The sequence below is a fragment of the Priapulus caudatus genome, unplaced genomic scaffold (genome assembly GCF_000485595.1).
Source record: "Priapulus caudatus unplaced genomic scaffold, Priapulus_caudatus-5.0.1 Scaffold38, whole genome shotgun sequence".
Lineage (NCBI taxonomy): Eukaryota > Metazoa > Priapulida > Priapulimorpha > Priapulimorphida > Priapulidae > Priapulus > Priapulus caudatus.
Genome location: NW_014577099.1, coordinates 758,657 through 769,826, shown reverse-complemented (window position 1 = coordinate 769,826; position 11,170 = coordinate 758,657). Strand labels below are relative to the sequence as shown.

Here is an 11,170-nt window from a genome sequence, read left to right as displayed (position 1 = left end):
ATATTGGACAAACTAATACGCGTTTGGCTATAAGGTAATGTACTTATTAACTACACAAGGTGCCAGTTACTGTAGCATTCGTTAAAATTGCATAATCAATGGTCGAATTATGCCTTTAATGAAGGTTTCTCTACTCTATTTTGCCTATTATTGCCGATAATTACCCGTAAATGCCGGTCAAATGCTCATCTGCAACACACAAGTACACCGCACGCACGCCCTTAGCTCCAGGAAACGGTATTGCTAGAGTTAGAAGACAATCGGTCGCACACTCAGCCTGGTCGGGCTAGCACGCCCTGTGCACAAACAACATGAATAAGAGAGTTCATGTTATTACTCTCTTATTCATGTTGTTTGTGCAGGTGCAAATCCACTTTAGGCACCTTAGGTATCACGAAGTGATGCACAGATTTCTGTGTATCATCAACTGATGACAGAATTTCCGTATATCAAGGAATGATGCAAAAACCCTAACCCTAACCCTAACCTAAGGTGCCTAAAGTGGATTTGCGCCGTTTGTGCACAGGGCGTGCGTGCGGTGTACTTGTGTGTTGCAGATGAGCATTTGACCGGCATTTACGGGTAATTATCGGCAATAATAGGCAAAGTAGAGTAGAGAAACCTTCATTAAGACTTTGGTAGTAAATACATTTCGTGTTTATTTACCTTTTTTATTTTTATTGAGACGTTCCAAGTGCCTGCATGTGGTTATAATTAAGCTTGGCGTGTAAAAAGCCGATTCGAAAAAGGGGCTAGGTAGTGAAGCTAGGCAAAATAACACCTGGAATGTTTTTCATTATATTTTTTTCAAAAAACCCATTCAAATTTGGAGGGTAATGGCTTATCTTTATTTATGCGTAGCCGAATTAACATACTCTCTATGACCGTTTCACGTTGTGAGTGGTGCTGTTGTGCCATGTGACATAGTGAGAAGCGAGAAGGTAACTTAATTGTGGCTAAGCGTGTCCTACGATGTGAAACAGCCATGGAGCCTGGTCGGGCTAAGTATAATCTACAAAATTAAATGGGTTTGGAAAACTGGAATGAAAGACATTTCAGGTCAGTTCAGATTTTTAAGGTACCCACTTGATAATAATAATTTACTTTATAAGGTAATGCTGCGCATTATGTATGACATCAAGTTGAGGAATGTTCTAAAGTAGAGAGCATGTGAAGACCAGCGAGGTGATGCATATATTCCAGCATGGGATCAAAAAAGCATATATGGTTTTATTACTATTAAAAACAAGAAATTGTCATAATATTATAGTGAAAGACCAACACAAAAAGAATATATATCAAGCATGTGTGTTGACATTGGGAGGGCCACTTGATTCGGTTGCCAGTGAGTTTATCAGAAGAATACCCGGCTACAGTACACGTCAGTTGAGCGCTGTCGCTTTGCGGCACTTGTTTTTAAACAGGCGCATATTCATGTGTGGACAATGGCAGTTTGAAAAAGCATTTGAGAATACACACAGATGAACGGCCATTTAAGTAAGTACGCATTTCTCGAATTTGTTCGTTGTTTAAATATAATCATGACTATTATATTTTATTTGGTGATAGAATCGGGAGTTTATGAAAGGTATATAATAAAAGTTAATAATAAGGTTATAAATAAACCTTCCTTTTACAAGCTCGATCCCGATAGAATTACGAACAAATTTCATGAGCAAATATAGTGGGTATAAAGAATCGAGTACATAATACGTATAATTCAGATAAACAGTATGTATGCTTACTAGTCTGATTTATTTTTGTATTACTTTGACTGCTCACCAGGTGTCAGATGTGCCCTTATGCGAGCCGCAACTCAGGCCAGCTGACAGTTCACTTAAGAACACACACAGGAGATTGTCCATTCAACTGCACATCTTGTCCTGCCAAGTTCAAAATCAAGTCTGACCTTAAGAGGCACATGAGGTGTCACACAGGGGAAAAGCCATACAAGTGTGATATCTGCGAGTATGCAAGCTCAATAAAAGGTACACTTGCGCTTTCTTAGGTGCGTGCGTGCGTGCGTGCATTCATGCGTGTGCGTGTGCGTGTGCGTGTGTGTGTGTGCAATGCTATAGCTATGATATGTCATCCCTGATGCGAGTTTGTAACTGTAGACGATTGAGCTTAAATTGTCTTGTGCTGCCTCATTCCAACACAGCTCTGGTCATCTGTGCTGCACAATGTGCATGCTGCAGTGTCAGTCTAAAATGTCTCGAATCACATTGGCGAACTTGAATTATCATGGCTTGATCATGTTGACAAAGTCGTGGGAGCACAGGACATCTGTTCACTCAGGCAGCTTCTGCTGGGTGTGTGCACTTTTAATATTGACTGGCGAGTCAACAGGAAATAAATCAATTTTTTGTTAGACAAGTCTGAAGTGACCAGAGCTGAGTGACAAAGGTCAAACCACATGTCATTGTCAGCCATATTTGATGAAAACACTCAACACCACTCGGCGTGGACAGCGAGTGTCATTTCTGTTGACGCCACTCACGCAACTGAGTTTGCCATGTCAGCGCTAATGAAATAGTTTTCGTTGTGGCGCTGCACGACGTTCCAACTGTCTGGGTAAAGTGACACTGTTGTAAATGTGCAAACAAATGCTGGGAGACAACACTGGTGGGGGTTAATGTTGGATTACCCGTTGTGTTTGACTGGCCATCACCATGTTTCTAAGTTCTACCGGCGGCAGATGGATCGAAAAATTGGTAAATAAAGTCGACCGACCGGACCTTAATTGACAGAGTAAATCCCGCTTTGCAGATGTCGGCTGGAATTTGTTTCGGCTGTTTCTGTTCAGGCGCAAGTCGTTAGCTCATGTTTGCTTCTTGGTGGCAATGTGGATCACATGAACACTATAAGATATCGCTGCAGTAATATAGTGACCTGTCGAAACGGGCTTGACTACCTGGGGCTTCTTCCTATACATTAAAAGTTATGAGAGGAGGTGTCAGTACTCTTTACCTGATCTGATCATGTCGACTTATGGAACAATTGAACATGGAATTCTAAAAAGCTACTGCACTTGGTAATCTGTATGGTACAGTAATGGTTAAACGTTGTGATTACCGGTGTAGTGTGAAAACCAATCTTTCCCTATAAACGAATAGTTAACTTGATTTTTTTCAAAAAGCACTTGAAACATTAGAAATTCATGCAGCATAAATAAGACAAAAACTAAATTTCCAAGGTATTTCAATAAAAAGTACATCTTCATTTCTGCTATATAGTTCATGCCACCTTCTACTTCACGTTGTGTGTGAGTGAGTGGCCCGCTCGTTTTTCTGCCACAGTAGAATAATTTTGTCTGTCAGACGCTATGAATTTATTGGGATAATTTTAGTTTTAGAGAAAACGTTTCCATGCAATGTGAAACATTCGGTGCACATTCTTATTTCGGCCGTTTTCGACCCGTTTGGAATGCACGACTAAGACTGCAGCAACAGCACACGTTGCAACGACGTCATCAGCATTTGTTCTTCCTCGCAGGAAATCTCAACAGCCACACTCGACTCGTTCACTGCAGCGATCAGAGCTTTGCCTGCGACCAGTGTCACTTCTCGAGCGGCACGCGCAAGGCGCTGCGCGAGCACCAGCGCAACCACAGCGCGATGCGCAGCGTCCGATGCCCCGACTGCGAGTACTCGTGCGTCACGCGCTCGGCGCTGCGCCTCCACGCCAAGGTGCACGCGAGCGACAAGCCGCACCGCTGCACGAGCTGCAGCTACGCGAGCAAGCACCTCGGCAATCTGCGCACGCACGTGCGCAAGAAGCACGAGGACGCGGGCGGCCGCGGGCGCGCCGTCGCTGGCGACCCCGAGCGCTCGCGGGGCCGGCGCCCGCGCCCGCGCTGCAAGAAGGAGTTTGCGTGCAGCGCGTGCGGCGAGGAGTTTGTGCGCTACGACTCGCTGCGCAGTCACCAGCGCCACCACCGCGAGACGCAGCTCAGCAGTCGGAGGCAGAGCGCCGAGGCAGCAGCGGCGGCAGCGGCGGCGAGCGATGACGGTGCGTGGGAGGCGGCCCAGGAGCGGGTCGCCTCGCCGGGCGTGTACGCGGCGAACGCGCAGGTCGCCGCGCAGCCAGCGACGAGTGTCCTCTCCAACGCCATTGCCGCAGCGGTGACTGACGTTAACGTGGGCACAAACTCGGCGACGACTTGCCTCGGCGCGCAGGTGGGCATGTCGCCGAACGTGCTGTGGATGCGGCCGGGTCTGCAGGGCAGCGGCGGCGGCGTGACTCAGGCGACGAGACAGCCGCACACCTCGCGGCAGCAGCTGGCCGAAAACGCAAAGGCCTACCGCGAGAATCACGCGAACCTCGCCACCGAGGACAATCGCCAGAACATGGCCGCCATGCAGACGGCCGACGGTTTCGCCCTCGCGCAGCTGCGGCCGTTTGCGAGCGCCGCGGCGGCGGCGCGCCAGCAGCCGGTGATGTCATATAGTGAAAGACCAACACAAAAAGAATATATCAAGCATGTGTGTTGACGTTATGGCCTATGGGTTTTATACAGACACCATGTACTTGAATAGGCAAAGTAAGCCACTAGCTCTACCTGTGGTGACCTTTGCTGCACCACTGGCTTCTTATAACAGTATCCAAGTAGAACTAAATGGGGGCTTATGTCTGGCTTGCGAGCCGACTCGACTGGAAGCAACTGGCTGCAATTCACTGCGACTGCAGTGCTTAGGTCGGTCGACTGTGACGCGACTGGCGCTGATAGGGTCTATGTCCCCCAGGGTACTATCGGAGGGTACCTTGTGTACGGTTCGATATATCGGAACGTACCCTGCTACTATCTAATATGCCGGACCATACCTCGCCTACTCCACTAACGAGTCTAGGGAGTCGCCTACGCCTACTCCCTAACCCTAACCCTAACCCTAACCCTAACCCTAACCCTAACCATATCAGATAGTTACCAGGGTACGTTCCGATATATTGAACCGTACCCAGGTTACTTTCCGATAGTACCCTTGGGGGACATAGACCCTATGAGCGCGACTGGCCGCCACTATAGTTGCTCGGAATAGAACAGTGGGCAACTGAACGCAACTAGTCGCTGCCGATCGCTTCCAGTTACGCAAAATTCAGTTGCTTCCAGTCGAGTCGGCTCGCAAGCCCGACATAAGCCCCCCTTTAGGAATATATGTTTGTGCTAAAGTGATTGATTTAGAGCAGGTAATTGTGGACTTTGTATTTACCAGTCTTAAAAATCATACCCCAAGTTGAGGCTCTGATTTTCAGTTCGTATTGGAATATTCTACTGGTTTGATGATCAATATAGATAATTTGGTACCTTAGATGGTATATTACTGTGTAATTTGCAGAAAAAAACGTGTAGAAGTGGAATTATTAGTTTCAATTGACAATTAAATCATTGAAAGCATTGGAATAATAATGGACCAAGCACAGAACCCTAGAATATATTCCAAATGTAACAGCAACCTCATCTGATCTACTACCTGTGACAAAGACAATTGATGGGCTATCCTTGATTAAAAATCCAGTGGTAACATTTTCAATCCTACGTGACCAGGTTTAAAATCCAAAGATTCTGAGATGCCTTGTTGAAAGTGTTAGTGAAGTGCAGACACACTACATCAACCTGTTGAGACATCAGTATTTAGAATCCAAAAATGAAGAACATTGAATAGCTTGGTAACAGTAGGCGGGAGAGGAGTAGAAGTTAGTCTAACTGGTTTTCTGCAAGATGAGAACATTAGCTGCTTGCTTTTTTCTCTAGCAGAAAGTACTTGCTAGCTGGCATAAATGTTAATTTTCAACCCTGTGATTGACGGAACATGTTGTGCATCGCAAGCACAAGCTTAAGAGCAAAGTGCTGTAAATTAAGACCAGAGACTTTAAATCAGAATTAGTGTAGGCTAATGTGAGGATATACTTTTCAGTTTTCAGTACCAAATAGACACCACTACGGCATAATAATTTTACTCATGGGAACATGCAATTTCCATTCATAGTAGGGGTAGCACAATAAATTGAGAAAACCGCATTGAAAGCTAGGTTTACCATTTTGTGACATTGCCAAACCCGGACAGTGGTGTAGCGACTTGTGAACCATCTGTGGATAAAGGAAGTATTTTTAGTAGCCAGGGACCTGCTGTCAGAAACATCTTTAAGTTAAGGCTAACGTTAATGCTAAGATAGCTCTTACAAATAATGTTAATGTTACGAGAATAGCGTTGATAGAAACGCAACCCAGCTATGAAAATTTGCAATAACAGGAACTTCATAGTTAGCTGTAACACGGCTGTACGTTGATTAGATGAGAATCTATCACAAAACTCAAATTCATACACATTTATTGTACATCACAGCAATTTATGCATATTATGATGGTTAACCACATAAAAGATGTGTCATGAATTTATTCTTCAACTGCAAGACATGATTCTGCACGGCAACACAAGACGCGAACGTCATGACTCATCAAACTGCAAAACTAGAACAAAGGCCACTTGTATACGTTGGTTTTTGTACATGATCGGTAGATAAGTAGTGTTAATGAATAATGACGTGTTTTCCAGTGAAAACACGTTTTACTATTTAATATAAAATATGATATCACTATAATTGAAATTATTTGTGTAATTGTGTTGTTTTCATCTTGGTTTTAAAGTTACGAGAGGGTCTAGAATCTTGTAATGTTTTGCTGGGATTTTTCATTCTCGTAACTTTACGATGTTTCTGTCAACATTGTAGGAGTCAAAGTTAATGTTGAGACTAAGACCCAAGGTATGCAATAAGTAGTATGAGGAGCAGCTGCATGACTAAACTGTTGAACTGTTTTATTCTATCAGAGGAAATTGTGTAATAGCAAGGGACAAAGTAAGTGCAGAGCTGAAGGGGAAAGTAGTGCATGCAATATGCAGTAAGAAATGTACATGCTGTGTGCGTTTTACTAGAGATATGCACATATAGACTTTTCTTCTCAAGTCTGACACTGCATTGTGAAGGGCCGTTGATGGGTATCCATGTGGCAATATATGCCCGGGAAGTATGTCACGAAACGTGTGTCTGATGTAATAAAATGCACTTTGACTCACTAAAGGTTTATCCAAAAGCACATTAGTATGACTTCTGGTTGCTGTTAATTATTATCTTATTATTTACCTGTTTAGGTACATCTGTGCCAGAAGACATCCATATTTGTGGAGCCTGTAAGATTCAGTTCAATGATGTCGAGCTGTTCATCTTGCACAAGCGTGAGGAAGACTGTATTGCACATGGGCTATCATCCACAGCTCACATGTCTGAAGCACAGCAGGTTCAAGTAGGTATCATGGTTTTATAGTATGCAATTGTGCTATTCCTCTATTAGCCTATCAGTTGTCAGGGGTGATGGTCAAATGCAAAATACCTGATTTCCCCTTAAAGTACAAGGTTTACAAATTATTTACAGTTGCATGGTTAAATTATGCCATGTACAAAATTTTGTTGCACAATATTTAGTTGAAATAATTGGGTGAATAGTCTAGCAGTGATTGTTTTTTCGTGTCTATTATTCCAGTACTTGTGCTGCTTTATAAGAGTTAAACTTAAATGCTTGACCAGTAAGTTTTGAGCCATGCACGACAGATTGATCATATTTCTTATTTGTTAATTAAATGAAGGAAGGATTATGTTCAATTATGCATTATTGATTATTGAATTATTTATATAATTGTTATAATTGATTATTGCAGGTGATTATTGTTCATTGATACATTATCATACATAATTAGAGTATTGATATGTGTATCTTGAATGGTCAAATGTATCGATATGTGTATCATTAAAGTTTCTATATTTACTATCTAAAAACTATTAATTTGCTAATTTAGTAAGTGTATTAAGTAATTCATCAAACGTGCTACCTTGCCAATTTAATTGTAAACATTCAAACCAAATTGATAACCAAATTGATAAACCAAATTGATACCTGTCATTGATAAGTGTTATTTCATCAGGTCAAGAGCAGATAAAGACTCACCTTCTTTATCTGCTCTTGATCAGGTGTATCAAGGACAAAGCTCATCCCTGCAGACAGAGTCGGTGGTTCAAAGCTTCACAGGTGAGCTGGAGGTGGAAAATGTCACAGACCAGATCAGCCATGATGACAAGTCGGTGCCCACGACTGCACCAATTTCGTCCATGTCAGACACTCTGGCTGAGCAACTGTACCTTTCGACCATCGTGCAAGATACTGTCATGCATTCAGATAAGAAATCAAATGAAATTGCAAATGACAGTTATGTCATCATCAGGACAAGTGAAGATCCAGTCCAAGTGGACACTACCACTTCAGCAGTCCTGCAAGCACCTGATTCTAATGCATTGTTAAATGCTATACACGTAAGCAAACGTTTCATTCAGTTTACAGGTTAAAGGACAATTGAAGTAGAATTTTCTACCTTCTGTAACGTTTTTATACATAGAAATACATTCAATAACGTATTCCATTTTCCCCGCCCCCGTTCTAATGTATACTTGGAGATTCCATGGTCTCATCATGTTGAAATCTTTTATAGATAGATAAAAACTAAGATGAGCGTGTGAATCTATGACACAAATTAGAAGTGAAAGGCAAGGCATCATTGTAATAGATCAGACCAAAATGCGAGCATGGGGGGGGGAGATAGTGAGCGGTCGCTACAACACATAGTTTACGCGCCTGCGTATCTGCATGATACTGCGCGCTAACAGAATGTGATCAACTACCACGACTGGAGATTGTAGCGTGTCATGGCGGCGTGGCGCAACAGACCCCAGTATGAGCCCCAGACGCCGTCCTGGCGGCTCTTGTTTGATATTTGAAATTCAGTGTTATTGAGCAATATCAAAAAGTTTTGGCGGTTTGCGTCAAAATCTCTGCCTTAATGGCGAAACAACCGAACTTATTGTCTGCCATTGTCAACTGTCGAAAGAGTGTGGTTTGTTTTGCTCCAATCCAATATGTTAATAAGTACGCAGTAATAGATTGATGTCAGATATATGTAGGCATTTTCTAGATTTGCTTTCTACATTATAATAACAAATGAATTATTGTATATATATATATATGCATATACAAACATGCATGCACACACATACAAACACACATGTATATGTATATGTGTGTGTATGTATATATATATGTAATATATATATAATATATATATAATTAGATATAAACCGTGTCATAAATATTATGTGGTTAATGTATAGACTCAACAAATGTGACAGCAACAGAGCCAAATAAAGACTCCCCTATTGATGCAAAGAGTACAATTCAGAAGGTTAGGTCAAACCAACAGAGCAGCCAAACATCTGCAGGTAAGTTGAGAGAGAAATTTTACAAAATGTTACATAGCATCTATACACTCAGTAGCATGTTGCCAAGAATAAACACTGGTAAAAAAGAAGTACACTATGCAATTACGGGGCAAGAAGTGTTTTGTTTAAAGGTGTAATCTAGCGTGAGAAAAGAAGCACAAAATGTTTCAATGTGTGGTGTTCAACATGCAGATCCTTGTCGTTTTTATGCCTGATCTGTCCCCATATATGTAACTAATGTATAAAGGATAACCTCTTAGGTTGATGAGATACAACATCCATACTTTGCTGATATCTTTCATTACATAAGTTTTTAGCTGTCATCTGACGAAGTTCAGATGCAGCGCTTGTAGGAATCGCATTATCGCGATGCGTACGTCCTGTGCGTTCCGTCCGTACAACACAGTTTGGGCACAAATGCCTAAACGTGCTCGACATACGGATTTCGAAGTCGGACGTGGGGGGTTAATCGCGAAAACGAGTTGGGATGGTTGAAGCTGGGGTCCAGGCAAGAAGGTGTCAAACAGAAGGGGGAACATTCCCTCCTAACTTAAGGGGTAGACGGAGGGATAGACTGCACGGCCATTGCTGGCACAACATCTAAACGGCTCGACCCGATAGGGCTCGAGGATAGTGCGGTGTATAGCACATGGGAGGAGAAGCCCGATCGAGTGTGCGATTGAGGTCACAGATCACGAGGTCAATGGGGGAGCAGGGCAGATTTTTGACATGTTTTCTGAGGACATGGTCGACAGAGGCGAGGTTGAAAAACTTTTTTGTTTCAGCAGTGACCTACAGTGTGTGGTGTGATGGCTGTAGTGAGGAGCGCAGTGGAATGTGACTTTCGGTGCTACAGTGCGGAGAGAGATGGATAGGAGGGCTGGTGAGCGGGCCTCAAGAGGAGGGTTAAAATGGATTTGTGTGACGTTAACAAAGGACTGACTGCTTTTGCTATAGGTGGATGTGAGGCTATACAGTTTGGCACAGTTCAATTGCAAACGGCAAATGTGTGTGTGACCAAGGATTTTGACGCTCCTTTAAGATCATATTATTTTTCTAAAGCCCAGTATTGTAATTAGCCCTGAGTAGCACCCTGGTATTAGCACACTGGTAATGAAGCACGGAATGCTCGCTGTGGTAGGAGCAAACACATGGGGCGCGCCCATCTACGGCGCATGCATCGGGGGGGTGGAATACCTGGGCTATTTAATCGATCACAATTGATTGCCGGGGTGTGGCACCAGCTGCAATGCAGATGTGCTTAACTCACAGCTGCGGCGAGAAGTCTCGCCTGTCCTGAATGAGTACGTTGGATTTTTCAGGCAACTCAATGGGAGGTGATGGTTTCGACCAAGACAGGCTGATAGCGATCTTTGATTGGGAAGCCACTTGCACGCGGGCGATCGTCGCGGCAACTGCTTGTTGGGCATTAGGCCCCTCCACAGAGCCCCGTGGACCCCCGCACTCGTCACCCAGCTCTCCAGAGGTGGAGTGGGCGGGGGGAGGGGTGCCCGTCGGGGTGGAACTTGGTGGGGGGGCCACGGGGGTTGGCGGGGGGGGGCGAAGTAACCTGGATCCGCCACGTGTGCCGATGTCTCGGGCCCCATTTCCCCCACGCTACCCCACTACGGGACGGAGGCGCAGGTGAGCGCATATACATAGATGTGTTAATATAGGCGAGGAGTTAGCGATGTGAGAGTTGACAGGGCACAGCTGTATCTTTATTACTGTCTACCGAAGGGCAAAGCCAATAGTGAGAGTGAGGATTTTGAGTGTATTAGTATGATCGCTAGATATGATGCTCTGGACGGGCCGAGTGATGTGGAGGGTGCTCTTTGCATTTGTGTGC

At 43.8% G+C, this 11,170-nt stretch overlaps 1 protein-coding gene across 1 annotated transcript in view; it reads left to right on the top strand.

The window, feature by feature from the left end:
• The window catches only part of LOC106819004, a 27,765-nt gene that overhangs the window by 1,034 nt on the left and 15,561 nt on the right, over positions 1 to 11,170 (top strand). Inside the window, exons 2-3 of the mRNA XM_014823668.1 lie at positions 7,149 to 7,300; positions 8,023 to 8,361. Coding sequence (XP_014679154.1) covers positions 7,277 to 7,300; positions 8,023 to 8,361 — 363 coding nt within the window. The 5' untranslated portion in view covers positions 7,149 to 7,276. The remainder of the gene's footprint in view (positions 1 to 7,148; positions 7,301 to 8,022; positions 8,362 to 11,170) is intronic.